Source organism: Sitodiplosis mosellana, unplaced genomic scaffold (genome assembly GCF_009176505.1).
Source record: "Sitodiplosis mosellana isolate CC-2019 unplaced genomic scaffold, AAFC_SMos_1.0 Smas_scaffold_1, whole genome shotgun sequence".
Taxonomy (NCBI): domain Eukaryota; kingdom Metazoa; phylum Arthropoda; class Insecta; order Diptera; family Cecidomyiidae; genus Sitodiplosis; species Sitodiplosis mosellana.
The window spans coordinates 8,360,805-8,384,320 of record NW_022595244.1 but is presented as its reverse complement, the minus strand read 5'-3'; the positions used below and the strand labels follow the sequence as shown (position 1 = coordinate 8,384,320).

The window sequence follows — 23,516 nt, the reverse complement described above, 5'->3', positions numbered from 1 at the left end:
ATCAATTATTCGCTTAACTGTATAAATTCTTGGCATACGTAATGCATATAGCATGCGCTTAAGTATGGAGTTTGTTGATTTTTCATTGATTTTCCATATCAATATTAATGCATTTTATGTTAATGAATGTAGATTATTTGTTTAAATTGCATAACAATTACTATTCAATCAACCCGGTACAGTCGATGTAGAATTTTGCCTGATTATAATTTCATGTTTTGGTGTCGAATCGACAGCATTCGGATAGCTAATCAATCGTTCTATTCATTATTCATTAATGGATGTTCCTTTCCCCTCTAAATCACAGGATTGGCGCTAAATACATCATCTTTGACGGCACGTCGTGATTCATTTGATCGCAACACATCGGCATTCAGTCCGTCGCTTGACTTTAATTCATCGTCAGTGGCTGCTGTTGCTGCCGCGAATGGAAACGGAACTGCAAGTCGCAAATGGCCAGTTAATAATTATGGTGCAATGGCATCAGTTAGCCCATTGGCGCCGGGAACACCGCCACCAACAGGTAGGCTTAGCAGTTCTCTTTTTCAATCGGTTTTTCGTTTGAATACTTGTTCTCTTTCCTTTATCACTTACAAAACTCGGTTTATTTTCTTCTCCAAAAAAAAAACAGGTTTAGGCGCTTTGGTATCCAACCGTGCTCCAGGTGCAGAGACAAAATATCGTAATATAAATCAATTGGCTCCGGTCGGTTTATCAACCGCAAACACAATCTTTGGCTCATCCAATTCGCTATTCTCCAAGATTCCGGGAACGGTTCCAGTCACCGTTTCAGCCGCGCCTGGTGTATCAGCAACACGATCGACCACTACAACTACTCTTGATCGTTCATCGGGCCGTTCACGTTTGCTCGAAGATTTCCGCAACCAACGCTATCCCAATTTGCAACTACGTGATTTAACCAATCACATTGTAGAGTTTTCGCAAGATCAACATGGTTCGCGGTTCATTCAGCAGAAATTGGAGCGTGCAACAGCTGCTGAAAAGCAGTTGGTGTTCAATGAAATCTTATCGTCAGCCTACAGTTTGATGACCGATGTCTTTGGCAATTATGTGATTCAGAAATTCTTTGAATTCGGTACACCGGAACAAAAATCGACCTTGGCCCAGCAAGTGAAAGGCCATGTATTGCCGCTTGCATTGCAAATGTACGGTTGCCGTGTCATTCAGAAGGCGCTCGAGAGCATTCCATCGGAGCAGCAACAGGAGATTGTTCGTGAGCTGGACGGGCATGTGTTGAAATGTGTTAAGGATCAAAATGGAAATCATGTGGTACAGAAGTGCATTGAATGTGTCGAACCGGGCGCACTTCAGTTCATAATCGGTGCATTCTCGGGTCAAGTGTATACATTGAGCACTCATCCGTATGGATGCCGTGTTATCCAAAGAATCCTCGAGCACTGTACAACCGAACAAACCGCACCAATTCTAGCCGAATTGCATGCACACACCAAGAATTTGATTCAGGATCAATACGGAAACTACGTCATTCAACATGTTTTGGGTAAGTGGAAAACACTTGTGATTTACCATTCCCGAGCATAATTACTCATACCGGTCTTTTTCTCTCCTCTTCTCTTTCGCTCTCCATCGCAACATCAACAATGACGAAAAAAAACAGAACATGGAAAACCCGAAGACAAATCGGTGTTAATTGCTAGCGTACGTGGAAAAGTGTTGGAGTTGTCGCAACATAAATTTGCATCGAATGTTGTCGAGAAATGTGTTACACACGCAACACGTGCCGAACGAGCCTTTCTCATCGAGGAAGTTTGTCAATTTAATGATAAGTGAGTATAGCGTTATCTTATGATAAATTTTTTTATCATCACCCTATTAAAATACCATCACACTCAACCGCTAACACAAAAAATTTCACTCGTTTATTGTTGTTTTTAGTGTTTTACACATTATGATGAAGGATCAGTATGCCAACTATGTGGTACAAAAGATGATTGACGTGTCGGAGCCGACGCAGCGCAAAATTTTGATGCATAAAATTCGGCCGCACATGAATTCATTGCGTAAATACACATACGGAAAGCATATTATTGCCAAATTGGAAAAGTTCTTTATGACCAAATCAAATGCGATCGCCCCATCGGCAACGGTTGCTGCAAACAGTACGGGCGGTGCATCGATTGGAAATGCCGTCGCATCACTGAATTCAAGCCTAACGACCAACGCATCGAATACGAGCACATCGTCGGTGTCAACAAGTGTGGTGGTGGTTGGCAACAGTGTTTCGACTGAACCAACGCCGATGCAATCAAATCTCGGACCCATCGGTCCGCCAACATCAAATGGTGTTTTGTAAACAGAGCGTTGAGATCTCTTTTTATAAACCGAAACAAAAATAGTATTTCTTTAGTGTGTGTGAGTGTGTGGAGGATGACAACGGGGAAACACTTTTTATTTGCTGAGCGCACGTTTCAAAATCGTTGATCATCAATTCAGAATCACAACTCATTCATACACACACACACTGAATCGATCATGCATAACATATTTGATTTTGTTCATTAGGCTAAGCATTAATTTTATTCCCCATTTAATTTTCATATTTTTCTTTTTCGTCATAACTCTTCTTTTTTAATATTCTTGTAATTTGATAAACTTGATTTAGTTCGGTTTTCTCTCAAGAATTTCATTCTAGACACATTTTAAGTACGGCACTTTTAAATGAAATCGTCATAGAAAAGAAGTTTTTTCTTTCTCGCTGTTAAAATGAGCATAAAACAATGCACGCTGAATCAATGCCTAGAAAACATATATATGTATGCTCCCACAATGGGCCAAATAACACACAGCAACACAAATATATGAACTGATTTTACTTGTTTGAATGGAAGAAAAACAAATCGCTCTACATTTCATGTAGTGCTTGCAAAAAAATCCGAACTTTAGTCATGTATCGATGATAATCAGCATCACTCTTTTCAACACACTCTATCTCTTCTGTTTTCCATTTGATAATTGAACTTTGGTTCAATGAGAAACAAAAACTGAGTATAATTTCAAATCGCTAGACTTTTTTATACATAGATACTATGACTTTTGATAAACAAAAAACATAAGCAAGTGCGAAAATTGGAGAGTTTTCAATGGAACAGAGTAAATTGAAGGCAATGCCGCAATTTGTGTTGATTTTTTTTTGCATAACAGAAATGCACTGTTATAGTAGAGCAGCAAGAAAAAAGAGAAAAAGAAATCGAGTTGTTGAAGAAATGAATGTTTGTCGTGCATATCGTGTTTTCATTTGAAACAACAGCAACAAATATATAATTGTATAGGGAAAAACCCTCATCAAAATTTCAGTGTTTTTTTAGTCATAATCACCTCAAATTTGAAGAAAAACGTAAAGAAATTGAAAATTGCACTTGTTGAAAGGCCGTACGATTGCGACTGATTTAAAAAATATATATATATATAAATGTATGTATAATCAAAGCATGAAAAAAGACAATTCACTTCTTTTCCACTCATTTCAAAAGAAGTGCACGCTGTTTGAATTCAGTCAGTTCAGAAAAATTGAGAAAATTAACAAAAATGGCGTAGCAATCATATGCATACTGATTGCAAATGCACACAACATTTCGCTACGATGAATTATTAACTCTGACTAAACAAAAAGGGACAGAAATTAACCGATAAGAAATGTTCGTAAGAATAAAACATGCATAAATATGTAAAATTTCACTCGAAAAAAATACACTTCCTCCTTTACTTATACATACTTATTAGTAGTTACATATACATTGTTCACTATTTCTAATAATACACACAATCCCAATTTTAGTATTTGTAATCAAGAATAATATAAAAAAAAATTCAACAATTTTCATGTTCAGTGTTAATACGTACATAAAAAAAACAACAACAAAATATTCATGATAAATATTACATGGTTAATCAAATTGTAAATGAATTAATTCAACAACAACTAAAAATTTAATGTTATTTAGATAATAGAAATAATAAAAAAATGCATACATAAACAATTGTAAAAGCCGATCAGAGGAACGATCGATGATAGAAAGCAAAATCACTTGTGCTTATATGATTTTCAACAGCCACAACCGCTTGTCGGCTGAATAAGATAACAGCTGGCACGAGTGACGAAACGAAGAAATAACGCAAGCAAATGCGGGAAACGGAACCGAACTTTTTAATTGGAATCATCTAATTTGTAAATCAAAGAATTCTGTAAAGTGTATCATACCGTAATGAATTCCAATCAATAGTTTTCAACTAAACAACCCATCCTCATTCCCACTTTTATTTTTTCAAAAGAAGCCACAACCATTTTTTGAACATGATAATCATTTCGGGAATTTGGTTAAATTCATCATGACAAATTTTTTAATGCGTTTGAAGAAAAAAAAACCATGAAAAATAATACTCGAACCATAAAACGCCGAAATTTGTCTTCATTGAATGAACCTTTTGAAATTGCAACGATGCGGCTTTTTATCGGATAAAAATTTATCATGAATTTTCAATGTTGCACACATGAAACAACACAAATAACGCATACACTCGATAGATGATAGAGATGTTTCCTCTGTTTTGTATACATGTTTTATACCTCTTAATCTACTAATAAATTAGTGTGTTTCATATGTATACTCTCCCCTCAAGAAAAAAAACAAACAAACTATTTTGATCACGATTCGCCTATTTATATATGGCTTTACATTAGTTTCATTCATTATTAGTAATTAGTTTAGTTGGTGACAAGTCTTCGAAACAAATGACAAAGAAGTTCTATTTTTTATTTGATCCAATTGCAACAAAAATGCAAACAAAACTGTCAACCGATTGAAGAAAAACGTCAACAACTAGAAAAAAAAACCTAGACGCTCACAATGAAGCTCGTTCCAGAATCAGTAAGGCCACTAACGAAGGCATAGTTGATCAAACAAACAAAAAATGACGATCGCATTCAATGAAATCGGCTTCAAGCAGCAAGAAAGTGCCTCGAAACAGTACGATGGCTGTATTGGATCGATTCGATTAACTCACAGACAGATTGATCTCGTTCGATGAATTGAAGAAAACACATGACCCAAGTCTCCCCCATCGCTTATTTTTTTTTCTTTCATTCTTTCTTTTCATTTTTCAGCGAGCAATTTTAAGAACGGTGTTCACTGAACACAAACATTTGCACAGTTAAATTTTAGAAGAAAACAAAAATTTAAACCAAATTTTACGACAAATTTTTAGCATTTTAGTTTCATTTGATTATTTTTGGCAACAAAAAATGAATATTCAACAAAACAAAATAGATAAACCGAAGATATCGAAGTAAATAAATTGTAAAGTTTGAGTTAGATTGAAAATAGGATTTGAAAAAAAAAAAGAAAACTGATCGCATTCGACCATTTTCGAGAATGAAAACAAAAATCACAACAAACACAAAATTGGTTTGAGGATTGTAAAGTGTAAAATAGTGCTAGGAATATAGTCCAATTGACCGTAAAAGCAAACGGTTTTTAAAAATTTCAAAATCATGATGGGAGAATTCGTTTTGAGACACAAACAGAATAGCTAAAAAAAGAGCCGACAAGCGAGAACGAATTGAATAAAGGAAATTTTTCGAAAATGTGAATCAAAATGAAACATAAATACCTTCAAAACTGAACAGAAATCAATCTTAATTCGGGGATAAAATCATAATGCCGCTTCGAGTTTCTGGTACTCTAATTTAAATAACAATCCCTGTGTGTGTGGAATGAACTGAAACCGGTTTTTTTTTAACTGTCCGAACGCTAGTTATCCAGTTCGGATAGAAATAATTCAGAAAGCGAATGAAAAGAAAATTCCATAATTTTTTTTTCGTCGTTTTTCGTTTTTGTAACATTATGTGAAAAAGAAAAGCAAAACAAACAAAATTTCCTTGTAAAACAAATTGTAATTAATATGTATTTTTGTATTGGCTTAAACATTAAATTAAAAAGAGTGAAGAAGAAGGAGGTGAAAAGAAGAAAAAAAAAACGTTAAACAATTTATGTGTACATCCCGTTGTAATTAGAATGAAAAAAACAATTGTAATTTCTGTATGAAAAGAAAATGACATTTAAATCGAGTATCAAGTGAAGAGAAAATATGTATGAAAATGGCATACAATTTCGTTATGGTATGTAATCACTGTATTTAAACTGAAACTGAGCAGCAACAAAACTTGCAAATAGAATGTGTTTAAACCCCAATAATGAACGTTGTATTAAAGCCGACAAGACTTTTCAATGCAAAACTAAGAAAAGAGACACACGACTAAAGAGAGACACCCATACAAACACAAAAAATCAATCAAGATCACTGAAATTTCTGTACAACATGTAAAACAACAACAAACAAATAATTGACATTAAATTTACGAATCATGTAATAATCTCTAAGTAACGAACATATTATTATTGGAAACATTTAGTATTTAAGATGTCTCATTTAGTTTATCCTCTGTACGATACGCGACTCAAAATAAGGCTTGAAGATCATACAAACCGATACACACAAACACACCGACACACATTATTGAAATTGACATTCGGCGTCGATGCGCCGAACGGTGTTCAATTCAGCCGTATTTATCAGTCAACAAGTCTTATTTTTGTCACACATTTCCTTTGTATTGATAAACATTTGTTTGTTTTTTTTCTCTCTTCGCTTAGGTTAAACGACACGATCGATCATTGATGATTCGGATATTGGTCACCAATCTCTTTTTCTTCATTTCAACGTAAAATGGTACTGTAGTTGTGGCCCATTGCTATCGCTCAAATACCGAAGCCGCTTACAATGATCGATCATGTCTCATTAAGGATCGACTGTATAATTATAATTTTTAATTTATGATTTCAATAGCATGAAAATTTACAGCTACGAAAGAAACATAATCTCGTAAATAAAACAAACACATCGTTTGAATGAAATAAAAAGGAAAAATTAGCAAAAAATGGATTAAAAACACATAGACATTATGCAATTCTTGAACATAGACATGGTTCCATAGAATCACTACACACACATACATTTCTAGCGTATTTTAAGCAAAGAACGATTTACTGAAACAGATTATATCGAATGGCGAATAGTAATTCCTAGTTATAACATTTTTCTCAAATCAACGTTTATACATAATCCAGTATCAAATATACATAATCCAGGTCATGCAAACAAAAACACAAATACACACACACAACACATCCACAATTCAAATAAATCTAATATAACATGCGTATTCAAGTACATTATTCATTATAAACTATGCCGTAATTGCTACGTCTTAAAAATCTACATTCAAATAAAATTTTACAATGAAAACCAAACAAAAATGACAAAAAATCACATCATTAGATGCCATTTGTTTTATTTTTTATTTTTGATTGACCTTCCGTTTTCAGTTTTTTTTTTTGTGTTTCACAACCCGATCCACGTTTCTGTTTTGTGTCATTTGTTTCCGTTTCGTCTTACTTTGGTTGCTTTTTCTTCTCTTTTTTTTTCGTTGTCCTGTTGATGATAACAGAGTTGTTACTGCGTCTTTATTTTTTTTTTATTTCAGAATATCATGCATATTTTGTCGATAAATTCGTTAGCGCATCACATTCCCATTAATGGATTTAACATGATTAATAAAATGATTTTTTGAACAGAAATGTTTCATTTGAATTGGAATCGACGTGTGAGCCTGATCACAGGAATCATTAATTCCGTACTATTGGGGAAGAAAAAAAAATTGCGCTATCACAACACACATAACACATTTGAAGAAGAAAAATCGAAAAGACTATTAGTTGCCCGTGTATTTTGTTCTTAAATTGAACATCTGCACCATCATTTGCTTTCTTTTTCTTCTATTGATTTTTCTCGTTTTAATTTTTTTTCATAAAACATTTTTCTTTCATCACACAGCCAATTTTTGCTTTGTAGCTTAATGAATTTCTAGATAATTATATATGTGTATATTGAAGTGTATTTTTTTGAAAAACGAATCATGGACAGAAAGAAAAAAAAACAGAAGTGGCAACACTGAATTGATGCTGGTGATTTCAATAAAAACCGAATGCTTTTTATCAAACCGAAAAAAAATCCAACATCCCCCAATAATAATCAAAAGAGTGATAAACCCAATTATCAAACCAAATTGACTGTTGACGAGAGGTGATTCAAATGCATTTCGTCAACTGTCGATCGTGTAGTTGTTATCCGTTCGTCACCCTGTATTTGTTTTTGTAATTACTTTTTCCTATGACAACAAACCAATCATCATCATTATCATTATCACACATACAACACCCACCCACACTCACACTCACATGTTCTGTAAACGTTTTAAGCAATGTCCAAATAAATTAAATGTGTAATTGTATCCAAAAAGAAGGAAAAAAAAACAAAAACGCGTCAAACATAAATGTCTGTTGGTGACCAAAAGAAAAAATCACAAAATAAATGGAATCATAGTTGTATGGTTTTGCATTTCCTTTTTAAGAGAAACAATTTTTATAATAGTAAATATAATTAACGAAAAAAAACTAAATGAAATCAATTATAATGATTACATGGAAGCTGGCATTGGGAACATAAATAAAACAAAAAAAAAGAAGAAAAAAACACTCTTTACGATATTTTTTAAACAAACACAAAGAACAAAAAAAGCAAAAGTACGCATAAAAATAAACTAACGAAAACAAAATAACACCCTCCTCCTCTAATTACATGTGAATTAAAGTGATTGCGCCATACAATGTTCTCTGTCATACTGTTTTTTATAATGACGTTTTTAAAAACATGAACAAATGAACAAGAGTTCGATTGTGTTCCAACGATTCAAGCTATCGATTTTAATTTCCGTTTTGAATTTCATCCAGTGTCAGTTGTCACACACTCACAAAAAACACAAACACACTACATCACCAATTTGCATTTTTCACACCACGCACATCAAACAACCTACAAAAATCCAAGACAAAAAAGCAATTCACATTTTGGGAGAAAAAAAAACCGATTAATTGATTAAAATTTTCGTTTGACCCTCGCTCCATTTCCGAAAATTCACTCCAAAATCATTTCAATTTCGATTCCAAGAAACGATTCATTTGTGTTTTAACTTGACAGTTTTCTCTGGTTTTTTCATTGGTTTCGTCAAGCCAAAATCTTCACTCATCGTAGAACACATCAACACTTAAAATAGAAATGGAAAGAAATCAAAACAAAAACTTGTATTAAATTATATAATGTGGAGTTTCCCACATACACACACTCACATATACACAATACTTAGAATTGAATTATCGTCCACATACGGGGAAAACGATAATGACTTTTTGGGTAGTGTTATTTGATAATAAATTTAGAATTTTTCTCTCACTGCAAGTTGGAGTCTGCAACATATTTGTAAAAACAGCAGAAGGAAACAAAAGAAAAACACATTGTGAATACAAAAAGAAATCAGCAGAAGCAGAAGTTTGTTTGTAAAAATTGTTTGTCATGCGACTGCATTAGCGGCTCTCCCTTAGCTTGCAAGTGATTTACAGTCGACGGCTTATGTAATGAACTGGCAGTTCAGTTCGCTTCATGGCAATATGTATTTTGTGCTTCTCGATGTGGTCACACACACTCACAGAAGAAACAAAATTTGTAGCTGTATTTTAATATTCGTAAATAAATAGTCAATAATTTCATATAGTAACACATTTTTTTTAGGGTGTAAGAATATAAAGTTAAATGTAACTTAAATGTAAAGATTAAATGGTTTTCAGCGCAATTTCTCTAAAATAGACATAGACGACATGAAATCAATATATTCACTCGGTGCGCGATGTATGCGATGAAATGGAATAAACAATTTTCTCGATTGAAACCAAAGCCAAAAAATTGCACAACCGATCACTCGATCGGCTGGCAAAGCTATTGATACTATAGTACTTCATTCGGCTCTATTTTGTAAAGCAAACACACATTGTTGTTGGCCACAATGGATATCTACTAATTGTTATTTATCACAAATTCTTTGAATTTAACTCAAAACGACAACCAGACATTTATGAGAACAAAAAACTACTTGATAACATTTGATACTGTTTGTGTGATTATTCTACCGATTACCAAACATACCGATAATGGTACGGTTATGGCCATGATATGTATATTAGTTGGGCCTTCCGAACGATTTTCTCGAATTCAAACAGCCGGATTTTACGACATTTTTATCATTTAACACGCAGAATGCAATGCACTTGACATTAACTGTGAATCTTTTCGGCATTCCATTGATATCTCGTAAAGATGTTGCCTTAGATTTCGATTTCTTTTTTTCGAAATTGAGGCGGATTGGCAAAAATAATCGAAAATGAGAAGAAATTCGATTTAGAATGGAATAAAAGTCCACCAAAAATGGAAACTAAAAGAATTCACTGTGCATTTAAAGAAGATTCCAGCTGCCATGAAGTAGTAACTCTCGAATATTCGTTGGAAGGGAAGGCCTGGAATATTACTAATTTACTCTTTAACAAAAAAAAACCGTAGAACCTATGTGAAGCTATTTGTTTCCATTTAAAAATACTGAATGTAGGTGTTTAATCCAGAAAAAATTTAATCATGGTCTCTGTTTTGCATCTCGCACTTAATCGAGTCTCAAATGTATCCAAGCCAAAACGCAAATCCATCAAATATGACAGATATTTTGAGCCTGATGGATGATGATGATGCCGACAACTACAGAGTGCATACGAAAACCGTAATCAAATTTTTTGTACGTTGCATATTATTAGCATAGAATTTCGTAATATTAACTGTGTATCATAACATCAAAAACCAACCAAAAAATAACGTGCACAAATTATTATCAATTTTCCCTCAGTTTCAGCATTATTTTCCCATTCCATTTTGATCTTTTTACCTCTTTCTACTTTACACGATCAAATCCAATCATTTCGACCCGTTTTGCGATAAATCCCAATCTGAAAGCAATTTTCAAAATTTTTCCTTTCATTTTATTTTCTGCACCTATTGCACGATTTGATTTTTCTCCACACTTTGTGGACAAACATTCAAATCTCATTAAACATGTGCCTCGATATATTTCTCCCAAATTCTGAGTTATTAAATTACCAGTAAAAATTGAATCAAACGGTTTTCAGAATGAAGTCAAGTCATGCCTTTTTTTGAAAGAAAAAAAATATTTGGACTGGATTTGAATAGTCAACTCCATTGCTTGAAAATAAAATTGAAAATATTCAAAAGTATCAGAGCAGATAAATTAACTAATTTCTTTTGAGTTTGGTGAATTTTCGTGAAAACCGATGCCAAACCATTTGATTTACCAAACGAAAAAAAAAGAAGAAAAACTTTTCGTTGCTGCTAAAACAAAACTTAAAAAAGAAAATTTACTTGATTTCTGCACATAAATTGTTTTTTAGTAACAAACCATAAACTCATTTGGTTCCAATTTTCTGTTAAAACCCTTCCCGCCACTCAATGTGCATCAATGTTAAATGTATAGAACAGGCGTGTGCAAAAACATTCTACTGAACGTATTCTTCGACCTTGAACTTGTTTTTTTTTGTGTGGAAAAATTTTCGTTTTTCGAAAAATGCGTTGAGTTGGCTTTTTTCTGGCCACGTCTGGTATAGAATATTATAGTAAAGGTGGGCGCTTAAACTTGCGCATTTTATTGAATGAATTTAACCAATGAAATAATTGTAAATTTTTCAGGCGATTTTTTTCTATGTGAAACTTAACCATTGTATGTATAACTCGTTATAACCATTGCATATTATTACCTTTAAAAACAACAACAACAACTATTGCTACATTTAATAGCACACATCAGAAAAAATTATTATTATTGAGAGAAAAAAAAAATCAACAACAGAAAAATCATTTGTATTGAGATTATTACTGTAAATTGCAAATAAGCAAAAATAAAATAAAATACATTTCTGTATAATTGCCAAAAAAAATTAGCGTTTTTTTCACTTTTTCATTGAGTAAAGAAATAATCTTTAAAAAAATATACAGGCAAATTATTTCTTAACACTTAATGTTTGTATCCAATTGTTTTTTCCACAGGTCATACATTTTATTGGGATGGACACCATGAATACTGATCATTTGGCGTAAACTGCACACATCGAACGGTGTATCAAATGCGATGCTTTGATTTAGAGCTAAATTGAACTTCTCAAATCCAAAAATTCGCTTCACATTCATCAATTGGGCAACAATGCCCGTTATAAATACATCCTCCAATTTTAAATAGGGTAGTGTCAAGGCTTTCATGTACAGATCATGAATGGCCGAACGACTTATTAAATATGCTCCTCCAACGACAAAAGACGGAAATCTACTCGGAGAATATTCTTTTCGTGATAGAACATTTTTCTGGTCTTTGGTCTTACGACGAATTGGTGTCCTGAAATTAAAAAAAAACGGTCAAAAACATTTATCACATGAATTTCAATAATATATTGCTATCAACGTACATTTTGACCAGATGTCCAAAGATGACTTTTTGATTAGCTGCAGAGTGGTTGTCATCAATGAATGACATCAATTGCATTACATTGATGAACATGTCGTCATCAACATTGAATACAAATTCTGCTTGCGAACAGTGCACATCGACCCATTCCAATACAGATATCGTTTTTAATGTTAAATTATCGTAGTTTTCTGTAAAATGAGAGCGGACGATATCGCCGTAAAGGTCAGACTCGTCTTCTAGCGAATTTTCAGTCGAATGATTGTTGGTAGTTCCGATTAGAAATCCCAATGAAATATCGTTACGAGACCCATAAACGCCCCATGTGTCACGTATCGCGATGCGTTGATTGTGATTCTTCGGTGCAGACCTGACCATTATCAATAGACCTGCAATTAATCAATTCAATAAACATTACAAAAATCAAATTGCTTGAGTCAAATTAATCAGACAATAAATTATTGAAAGAAAAAAAAAGGTTATTACTCAGGTTTGCACCATTGTCATGTCCACACAAATCAGGATTTACTATGAAATGGCCCGGCTCGTACAAATCAGATACACGCTTGCTCGTTGTCGAAAAATGCTCAAGTTCGTTTGCACCAGGTTCGACATCTGTGGAAATCAATCGGATTAATTTGTGGAAACACAAACACACTGTCATGGAATTGAATTCTTTTCATTTCAATTCGAAAATATTAAAATAAAAAAACACTATTATAGCTATATGTCGAAAGAACACAGAAATATTTGAAAATAGCTTTACTTTGGTTGTTTTCGACTACGGGCAAAGCACTAGCAGCACCAAGCAATCGTGTTTCATGCAAAAATAGCATGGATACTGTAAGTGAGAAATATGTCTTGGTCAACATTATGATTTCGATATGCTCTATTGACTTGAAAATGTCTTCACTTGCTTAAGGATGCTTGGACACACTTGAACTGACGATTTGATTTGACACGTTGTCTATTTTATACAATTGTATCGCCTTGAACAAACACTCATAGCAATATGGTTTAGTATACCATCGATGTTTGGAACTGATGCGTACGCAAGTATGTTTTTTAGATAATTTAATCTAAAGCATGTCCCTAGCCGGATATGTTGCTACGATAAACATAGTTCCAATATTCGTTGTGTTGCGGTTAGAAATACAAAATTGCTCAAAAGTTTCGTGTAACTAACTCGTTTAGATCAATGAGGAACTCAGTTTCTAGGGAATCCATTTGTATAACTCATACGAGCTGATAATATGCGGACTTGTGCATACGAGGGGCAAAACAATACCAGAGTATTTCTTCTACTCGAGTAATTCCTCGTTCATCAGAATAATTCGTATCATCATGTTTTTAAAAAATTATCACCTCTTTGTCGCAATGACAGTTCAATATCTGATTCTTCTGTAATTTTGATTGATTTATTTTAACTAACTACTTGAATACAGAAACGTCAACATAAGTCAGGAGAATTACTGTGGCGAACGAGGAATTATTTTTCGACTGAAAGAATTGCTCTGATACTGTTCTGCCCCTTGATAAAACCACTTTCATCTCTTATTTCCATGGGCGAAATTGAGAGTGCTGTATGTTTTTGATGACTTTTGATAAAATATGTGTCACTCGTAGTTTTTAGCAATTTCCTAATGACAGGAAATGTCGTAAATGTCTTTGCAAAATAAATTGTTCGTCTTGCACACACGGTACAACTTGTTAAAGACTGTATATCTGTTGAAATAAATAAAATATTTCAAGTTTTGCTAACCGCTTGAAAACATACTCTCTTCCGATACAAAGTCTGTGAAACATACACCACTCACAATTTCATCCAATAGATTTGCTAGAACATGAACGTCCATCATATTTAATGAACCAGCAAATCACAAATGAGTAGTTTGTAGCGAAAATGTAATACAGAATAGTTGCGCGGAAAAATGTAGATGATGAATGAGCGGAAAACGGATAGCTATATAGTACTTGATATATCACTAAATAAAAAAAGTTGAAAGAACTTGCTATTTATAGTTTAATGAATTCAATAATTTTACCCTATTACTATGTTCATATTTTTTCAGATTTCTCAAAATGTACACAAACAAAGAAATTTCTTCTTCAACGAATACATGTCAAAAACCAGCATTATTTGGCTTCCATTCATGTGTTACATTTACTTTTCATTTCAAATTCTCCAATCATCTAATTTGCCTAGAATATCGTTCAATTGAAACTGTTTGTCATTCAATTTGAATGATTCAAACCATTTTATATTGTTGTTATTCAAAAGTCCTTGTAAGAAAAAAAACACTCCAAAGTCTTCAAAAATGGATTTCCACTGCGATTTATTGTTGTATTGTTATTCCGTGGTTTGTTTGTAAATTCATTTAATTATTTAATAGTCGAATGGTGTGAAAAAATTTGTCAATAATATAATATAATCTTAATTCTACTCGTTAAAAACTAAAATGCATGTGTGTTTTGATTGAAACATGACTATGTTGAAATTGTTTATGCTGTCAAAGTGGTCCCGTTGGTTGTTTTGTTCTGGGCTGGAATCATTTTGCGGAAGATGTCGGATAGCTTGACATTTTGGAATGCCGAACGTTTCAATGTCTTATCAACATGTTCACGCAAACCATTAAAGGCCACTTCAATACGTTGATCTGGGATACGAATCACTGTGAGAATGAAAAGTAAATACACATAAGTACTATTCAACCAAACAAAACTAATTGAAGCATTGGCTTACGTGTATGTTCATATTTTGGTAGATCGAACATGAACTGGAAGTATCGTAGTTGCAGGTACAAGTTGCCTTCGGAGTAACACTTGAGCAAATGACCTCGCTTGCAAGCCAAACACATCGGATGGCCCTTGCCATCAGCCACCTACAAGTTGAAGAAAAAAATGTTGATTTAATGCAACGCAAAAAAATTAAATGCCTTAATTCCACTCACATGAACATAAGTGCGTGTGCTCTGGTTGCAGTTCGGCTCATCGCACACCATCCAATTGTCGTAGTAGTCTCGAATAGCCTTTCTGATCGCCAGCGACAAGTGATTCTTAATATTTTCCAATTGATCGATTGGACGATGAAGGCACTCTTTATTTGCACATGCGTCGAGCACCGGCTTAAAATCGTTGCCAATCTTAGCAAATGGCTTTGCGATGACGTTGTCCGTTTTGCATCCAATACATTTGAACGTGAACTTCGAACAAGCACGATATTTTGCGGCATTCGATTGTACAATGGACTCACCGATGGTTTCACTACGTTCATTATCGTATGAAGTTCTGGAAAGAGAACATGAATATGATTTATTTTGAATATGCAATTGTTTTGCATCAACACTATCAAGCTTAACGAATACCACAAACATTTACCTTTGTGCCCCTTCACGATATTTGCTTGGATCAAGGCCAAGGCATTGTGCGATACGCGCTGCATCGGTTCCTTCGATTGGTTTCAACAGACGTGATACGACTGGATGAATTTGATTGGCCAAATAATACACTTTGTCAATCTTCAATTTGCTTTCGCTCTTCAATTCATCCAAATGATAGCCACGTTGCATTGGATTATTCTCCGTTTCATCCTCACAAATCACATAGCTAACCATGTCGCCTCGTTTGTATCGCTTATTCTTCGAGGCGTTCATGCGCAGTGCAACTTGAACGTGTGGCATCGATTGGATCTTTTGATATTCACGTGGATTTTTCGTCAATTGCTTTGTGATCGTTAGCATATTCAACGGAATATCATCATTATTGATGTCATCTCGAATTTTCTCCAATTTTGCATGAATGTTTTCGATACGTTCATCCAACGGTGCATCGGACAGTAATTCATCAAGAACCAGTTTACCCGCCATAACTGACACTTGAGACCAATCACGCCGAACGATATCCAATCCCTTGTGCTCTTGATGACACTCCAATTCGCCTGCCTTGGTCTTTGTCACCGTGACAGCAGCATACTTTTTCTTATTCAACAACAGCATATACTTGTAAACACCATCAATATCCAATTCAACTTGACGATAGATTTTATTGACCGCTTGTTTTATTGAATGGCCAATTTTGAAAACTTCATCGTAGTCGGTGCTATGTGAATTGATCATTATACTATCGGTGTCACCGTAAATAACCTCAAAATTGAGTTTCATAACGATTCCCTTGGTGTTGAGCAGAATGTCACGTCCTTTTTGCGTAACCAATGCAGCCAAATGTTTGGCATAGAAACGTGAGTGTGAAAAACCCAAGCAACCGTACATCGAATTGGCTGTCAGTTTCAAAGCCAACTGACGAATATTGTACTGAGCCTTTAAATCAGCATCCATACCGGGCACAATCAGTTTTTTCACCTCACGACGACACTCGACCAAACTGCGAATTTGACGTGGCAAAATTCCTTGCTTCAATAACGTGTCCGGCACATCAATCGGATCGTCTTCGTGCTCGGGCGGATCGACGGTGGTAAAGCAAATATTGTACTCTTGAATGATGCTCGGGTACAGTGAATTGAAATCCATCAGTAAAATGTATTTGTCGTAGAAACCTTTGATGGGCTCCAAAACTAAACCACCGGCATAGGCAGGTTTCTTTCGTCCACCTTGTGCTTGTGCTGGCGCTTGTGTTGATGCGATCGCTTGCGTTCCACCAAAGGCCTGCGTTGCACCAAAGGCCTGCGTAGAATTGACTGCTTGTGATTGGTCCATCATGTTTTCGTCTTTGTTCCAATTCGATTCGCGAATCTTCTTATCCGGCACGATGTAATCCTTTTCATCGAATGCGTGTAGAAGTAAAAATTCATTTCGCTCTGAGCGACCACCTTGCAGCGTACGGCTCATTAAATTGCCGCAAATATTTGTAATTTGCAGTGCCAGCGGCAAAACATTTAGCTCACACATGATTCGCAGCACGTATGAACAATCTTGCAATGTGAGAGTAATCAATTTTAAAATGCCATCGGCACTTTCGTACATTTCATGCAGTTCATCATTTGATACCTCGATTCGGTCTCCCTCTTTGAGTTTCAGCACCGTTTCGCAGAGTGTATCCAAATCATAGCTTCTTGATTTGATTAATTCTTCGGCTGATGATTTAACATCGCATATCATGCGACCCACAAAACAATCCTTGAACTTTTTCGGCATTGCCGACAAATTCAATCGACCAATTCGAGACCACATTGGCAGTTTTATGGCCAGCAATCGATCGCATATTATGTCCAGCTGACAATCGCTTGCATCGTGCGTAACAATCAAATCGGCATCGTGATTTTTGAAATTGGCCAAAAACCAACTGAGCAACGCACGCTCTGAATCTAGCTTAGTTGCTTTCAAACCCTTATACTTTGCAGCCGCATCATTCATGCCAACAATTGGCCAGTTCTGTGAACTTGGCCGCGTAAATCCGCAGAAATGCTTTGTGAATGGTGGATTTGGTGGCTTTTTGTCCACCGAAAATTTATTATTGATCAAACAGGCAATCATAACAATTTCATTTGTCTGTGTTTTTGGATGCAAAGCAGTGCGAACGTATACGGTGGCAATGACCAATGGCGGTGGCGACGCTTTCACATCGGTGGCTACGCTTATCAATGATGGATTTGCACATGTGATCGCTAAATTACACCAAGTCGACTGTTGCACTTTGCTCACTTGATAATTGCTTATGTTCAACCAACATGGCCCCTTGATTTTGCGCTGCAACAAAAACGTTTCCAATGGATTTGTGTTGCAACCGAAGACGTGCTCGATGGTGTTGAACACTTTCTTGGCGTCTGGCGGTGGGTGATTAGCAGTGTAGAGCACCTTGAATGAGATAAAAAGTTGCCGATAATTTTATTTACATGAAATAAATCTGTTTCCCTGAGTAAATTTGACTATCTCATTTTTGGTTTAATCTTCATTATGATTAAGTTTAAGCCAATTCAACTCAAACAGTATAACTAAAATGAGTTACCTGTAAATAGTCACACGTCTGTGGCACCTTCACACCCGGAACGTTGAATGCAAAATGTTTCGTGACTTTTTTACACTTGAAATCGTGAGGGAGATAGTCGTTGAATTCCGTGTAAACATCACCGATTGCCACTTCCTTCTTGGTTGGCTGTTTTGTGATGGGATCCAAAGCCTGTCGTAACGCAAAGAAATGATTTTAATCATTTTCCACGAAAAAAAGTATCGATAAATCAACTCATAAATCGAACATACATATCGACGGGGCAATAAATGAAGGCATCGATTGACATTTTCCACTGTAATGCAAACCGATTTGAACTCCTTTGGATTTTGGTCCGATACAATTTTGCCGAATAGGAAAATTTTGCCGGGCAATTTGATTGGATCTTCGTAGGCATCCCAATACCAAAATTTCATGCTGGACTTGCCATCAACGGTGTTTGTAATTGATGCCTGTGTTCCATCCACATCAATTGACCCCAGCAATTCGTCGTCATCATCTTTTTCGTCGGCAAAACTATTTTCCCAACTCGATAATAGCTTGGCATAATTTTCATTCTCTTTTTTCAGTAAATCGGCCTTGATCTGTTCCGTCTTGGCTTTTGACTCGTTGGAAGCTGACATTGTTTCAGCCACATGTTCGTTGAACTGATTCTCTGCATCGTCCAACATGCTGAAATCCAAATCGTCACCAATCAATTCGTTCATGTCCACATCATTCGCAACACTTGGTGTAACTGGTTCTGCTTTCATTGCGACATGGCTCTTGTCAGTGCCATTGGTTGCGGAATGTGAATTTGGCGTTTTCGCTGGTGTTGATTCCATTTCGGCTTTAGTCTTTACTGGCGATGTTTCATCGCGCGGTCGCTTCAGAGAACGACGAACGTTTGACTGATCTTTTGCTGTACCATTCACGGCCGGTTTCAATAGACGTTCCAATATTTCCTGTGAGAAATACACAAAATTCATCATTAGAAATCAATTGGAATTAGAAAAAATGGATCGAAGTTTTCAGTTCAACTCACATCGTCACTGGTGGACTCGGTTTTGGTTTCTTGCTTGCGTGGAACAACCTTTGAAAAATTGGCAATATAATCCTTAACCAAAGCCATTTCAGTCTTTTTATTCATTTTACTGGTAGCTGTTGATGTGTTTGACTTTGAACTTGCAGTGGTTGATGTGCTTGTGTTGCCATTCGATTCGGGATTAATCTCACCCAAGATATCCGCCAAAATGTCATCTTCATTGATATTGACTTTGTTTTCCTTCTTCTTGGCGACCACATTGCCAAACATGCTACGGATCGATGCATTGCCTTCCACCGGTTTGTTCACATCACGGACACGCTTTTTGCTCCCTTTCTTGTTGGCTTTGTCACGTTTTCTGGTTTCTTCATTTTCTTCCTCCACTTCTTCATCGTCGAAAATTTCACGGCCGTCTTCGACGTAGCCCGTGCCATCTGAACGTTTAACCACATTTAATCAATCACATTCAATTTCAATCAATGAATAGAAACATTTCGAATGAATATTTGCTACATACCGTCTTCAATCCAATCATCATTTGCCCGTGACAACACTCGCTCCGAATATTCTCTCTCGGACACTTCCTCGTAAACATTTTCAATTTCGGCCACTTCATATTTGTTTTTGTTTCCTTTGAGATTTTTCAATCGCTCCAATGCCGCGAAACGACCGTGTTTGTCGATCCTTTGGCGCTTTGACCGCGAACAAGCTGTTGTGACAAATGGAATAATTTTTTACTTTCTATTTTGTTGCCTAGCCCATTGAAATATTTAAAAAAAAGTCACAGTGATACTTACACGGTGAATCACTCATATTTTTTTCAAACAAATTCACGTTATTCAAACAAAATAAAATCAAAATCAAACATAAAATGTCTGAACTATCATTCAATTACGGTATTTTCTTTGAATTCATTAAATGTATATTGTGCAAACAGTGAACAATGAAAATAATTTCATCTATTGCGATGACAATTGTCTGAATTGGCGCGAAAACTGCTGATACAGCGGATGAAACCAAAATATTATTGAACCAAATGAACAATTCGTGCCCGATGCGATGGGCATGTGTTGAATTCAGTAGACGAGTGAAACGAGAGAAACGAGAATCGCACCACACTCTGTGTGCGATGAACATCTGTCAAAACGGAGAACGCACACGCAGCCAACTTCGCTTCGTTTGGTGAATTGAAAATGAAACAAGTATTTTTTTTCGGTTTGGCATTCACACAATCAAGAACATTTAAATGAGACCATAGAAAAAGTGCAACGGTAAAACCATCAGACAAATCAAGTGTAAAACACGAAGAAACTTCATCATCTCCACCGAATTGTGTGATTAGTTAATTTTAAATTGAATTCTAAATTGAATTTACGACGAAAAATATCGAATTTTGAACAAATTTCGGTTAATTTGAGGTAATTTGTAGCATTTTTCTGACGTTTCTCTTTGTTCCAAATCTAAATGCTATTGTAGTGAGAGACTGTAGACAAATTCTAATTCTTCTTTCAATTTCTTTGCCTTTTTGTCTTCCTTTTCTCACTTTCAACTGTTTCAACTAAAGTTTATCGACAATTAATTAATTTAAAATGTTCAAAAAACCAACATCACCGGCCCGTGGTAAGGAAAATGTTGCTACGTCAAGACCGCGATTGGGTTTGTCGTCATTGATTCAACAGTCGTCGAAGGTTAAAGTTGACAGTGATATTGAATCGGCTGGTGCTTCGTTCAAAGGACTTTCAGTGGAAAATCCACGGAAGATATCACCAAATTCTGCGGCGATGAACAAAGCGAAAAGTGGCCACTCTAGTGCACAATCATCTCATTCAGCTGGTCGATCGGTACCTGGTGCAAGCACGGCTGCGAACCATCTAAAAAGTGCCGCGAATGCCGATTCCAATAGTTACGACTTGAAATCGACGACCAAAATGGAATCGAGTGGAAAGCCAATTGGTGTGATGCGTCAGCAAGGTGATTCGGTGAAGCCAGTTACGAAACACGATACAGCGGCCGCAGTGAAACAAAAAGTAGATGGCACTAAGGCAAATACGGCAAAATCACCACCAAATGCCATCGAACAAAAGCCAAGTACTGATGCTAAAACGAATGGGACAACAGATGGTGCCAACGGTGCAAGCTCTACTGAAGCGGCTGGTAAGAAGAAAGCCGGCGCATGGGAATTGTCGAACTTTGACATCGGTCGTCCACTTGGTCGCGGCAAATTTGGCAATGTATATTTGGCCCGTGAAAAAGACACTAAATTCGTTGTTGCATTAAAGGTGCTGTTCAAAAAGCAAATCCAACGCGATAATGTCGAGCACCAAGTGCGCCGTGAAATTGAGATCCAGTCCCATTTGCGACACCCAAACATTCTGCGTTTGTATGGGTTCTTCCATGATCCGGCACGCATCTACTTGATTTTGGAATACGCACCCAAAGGCGCCTTGTACAAAGAGCTTCAAGGCCAGCCAAACAAACGATTCGATGAGCCTCGCACCGCCGGTTATGTTCTGTCATTGGCCGATGCTTTGATCTATTTGCATGAACGTGACGTTATCCATCGTGACATCAAGCCGGAGAATCTGTTGCTTGGACACAAAGGCGAATTAAAAATTGCCGATTTCGGATGGTCGGTGCATGAACCAAATTCAGGTATTTTTGTCATTCGCAATCATCGTTTCAACTCAATCCACATCAAATTCCATTTCATCATTTTACTTTCCTTTCTGTCCCATTTCAGCACGTACAACTCTCTGTGGTACCGTGGACTATTTGCCACCAGAAAGTAAGTCAATTACTGACGTCAATCGTTGTGTTCATTTTCATTGATTTCAATCATTGTTTGTTGTGTTTTGCAGTGATTTCTGGCCAACCGCACACAAAACAAGTCGATCTTTGGAGCCTCGGTGTTTTATGCTATGAACTGTTGACTGGTGAGCCACCATTCCAGACGGGATCATATGATGAAACATTTGTGAAAATCACCCAGGTGAAATATCAAATGCCGGACTTCGTATCACAAGCTGCCAAACATTTGATTTCAAAGTTACTCATCGCAAAACCGGACCTACGTATGCCATTAGCCCAGGTCAAGATACATCCATGGATCGTGTCAAACACAACAAAATGAAAACAGCCTTAACCACACACTAACTGTCCAAGTCCTGAATTGTTCATACGAAAAAAAAGAAAGAAAAAAAAACAACCTAGAATCAATAATTTTAAGGGAAAAAAAAATAAACAAAAAATTGCAAATGCATGTGCACTGGATTACTGGCCATTAGTTAAATTTATCGTTTGTGATTTGAATATAGATATATTGTTTGTGAAATGAAAATATTTGTAACTGTTTTTTGATGTCATTTGTTTAAGTATTATTTTAACGTATCGTAAAACAAAACTATTTTTTTAAAAAAAAATTATTTCAACAACACACACTCACAAAAAAAAACCATATGAAACGACACATTGACTGCGTGTACTTTCGTCAAAGCACGGTATAATTGTTAAGTTAAAAGAAATTATTATAAATCAATCTTATGTGTAAAATATTCTAACTGCCATTAAAATGTCGATTAGTCAATAAAACAAATTTGATCAACAACACAAACGACTGTCAACCGATGGAAATCGATAGTTTTACCTTTGAACCGATCATGGTGTGCTAGAATAAATGCGATTTTTTTTTAAATTGAGTCGATTCCGTTTATATGCACCTGAGTAGAGGAAAAAACAACAACTTGGATTTAATGGTTTGGAATTGAAATGGACGACTAAAATGTGTGCACGGACGTACCATGTGTGTCTGACAAATTGAATATATTTCCTCTGGCATGTCACAACATTGAATGATTTCCACTCCGATCACATTGATTTGCTTATGGATGAAGTTTGTTTAACCAAAACCGGTTGGACGTTACCTCCGACTTTTTTTTCGTTTAATTAGATTTTGTGTTTAAATTGGATTTGCCTCCCATGGATATGTGGTGCACATTGGTAATCTTGTTTAGCCACGTCCAACTAACGATA

The 23,516-nt window shown here is 35.7% G+C and overlaps 4 protein-coding genes across 10 annotated transcripts in view; 2 read left to right on the top strand and 2 right to left on the bottom strand.

Moving 5' to 3' along the window:
• Positions 1 to 4,063, top strand: part of LOC129573597 (maternal protein pumilio-like) — a 190,465-nt gene extending 186,402 nt beyond the window's left edge. For all 7 annotated transcript variants that reach the window (XM_055454380.1, XM_055454344.1, XM_055454362.1 and 4 more), the window contains 4 exons: positions 308 to 523; positions 632 to 1,522; positions 1,640 to 1,808; positions 1,918 to 4,063. In XM_055454380.1, the coding sequence (XP_055310355.1) occupies positions 308 to 523; positions 632 to 1,522; positions 1,640 to 1,808; positions 1,918 to 2,335 (1,694 nt within the window). In that variant the 3' untranslated portion in view covers positions 2,336 to 4,063. The remainder of the gene's footprint in view (positions 1 to 307; positions 524 to 631; positions 1,523 to 1,639; positions 1,809 to 1,917) is intronic.
• A 7,988-nt stretch (positions 4,064 to 12,051) lies between these two features.
• On the bottom strand, positions 12,052 to 13,374 carry LOC129578278 (beta-1,3-galactosyltransferase 5-like). Its single transcript, XM_055466587.1, has 4 exons — positions 13,269 to 13,374; positions 12,989 to 13,117; positions 12,504 to 12,891; positions 12,052 to 12,433 (listed from the first exon to the last, which is right to left on the bottom strand). Exons 1-4 carry the CDS (start codon positions 13,372 to 13,374, stop codon positions 12,052 to 12,054), a joined length of 1,005 nt encoding a protein of 334 aa, XP_055322562.1.
• Positions 13,375 to 14,811: 1,437 nt separating this feature from the next.
• Positions 14,812 to 20,624, bottom strand: LOC129573594 (DNA polymerase alpha catalytic subunit). The gene is made up of 9 exons (XM_055454292.1): positions 20,285 to 20,624; positions 20,005 to 20,196; positions 19,488 to 19,921; positions 18,715 to 19,407; positions 18,464 to 18,634; positions 15,881 to 18,312; positions 15,454 to 15,790; positions 15,246 to 15,384; positions 14,812 to 15,174 (listed from the first exon to the last, which is right to left on the bottom strand). Exons 1-9 carry the CDS (start codon positions 20,298 to 20,300, stop codon positions 15,005 to 15,007), a joined length of 4,584 nt encoding a protein of 1,527 aa, XP_055310267.1. The 5' UTR covers positions 20,301 to 20,624; the 3' UTR covers positions 14,812 to 15,004.
• On the top strand, positions 20,596 to 23,117 carry LOC129573595 (aurora kinase C). Its single transcript, XM_055454307.1, has 4 exons — positions 20,596 to 20,905; positions 21,052 to 22,139; positions 22,228 to 22,272; positions 22,346 to 23,117. Exons 2-4 carry the CDS (start codon positions 21,077 to 21,079, stop codon positions 22,615 to 22,617), a joined length of 1,380 nt encoding a protein of 459 aa, XP_055310282.1. The 5' UTR covers positions 20,596 to 20,905; positions 21,052 to 21,076; the 3' UTR covers positions 22,618 to 23,117.
• The last annotated feature ends 399 nt before the right edge of the window (positions 23,118 to 23,516 follow it).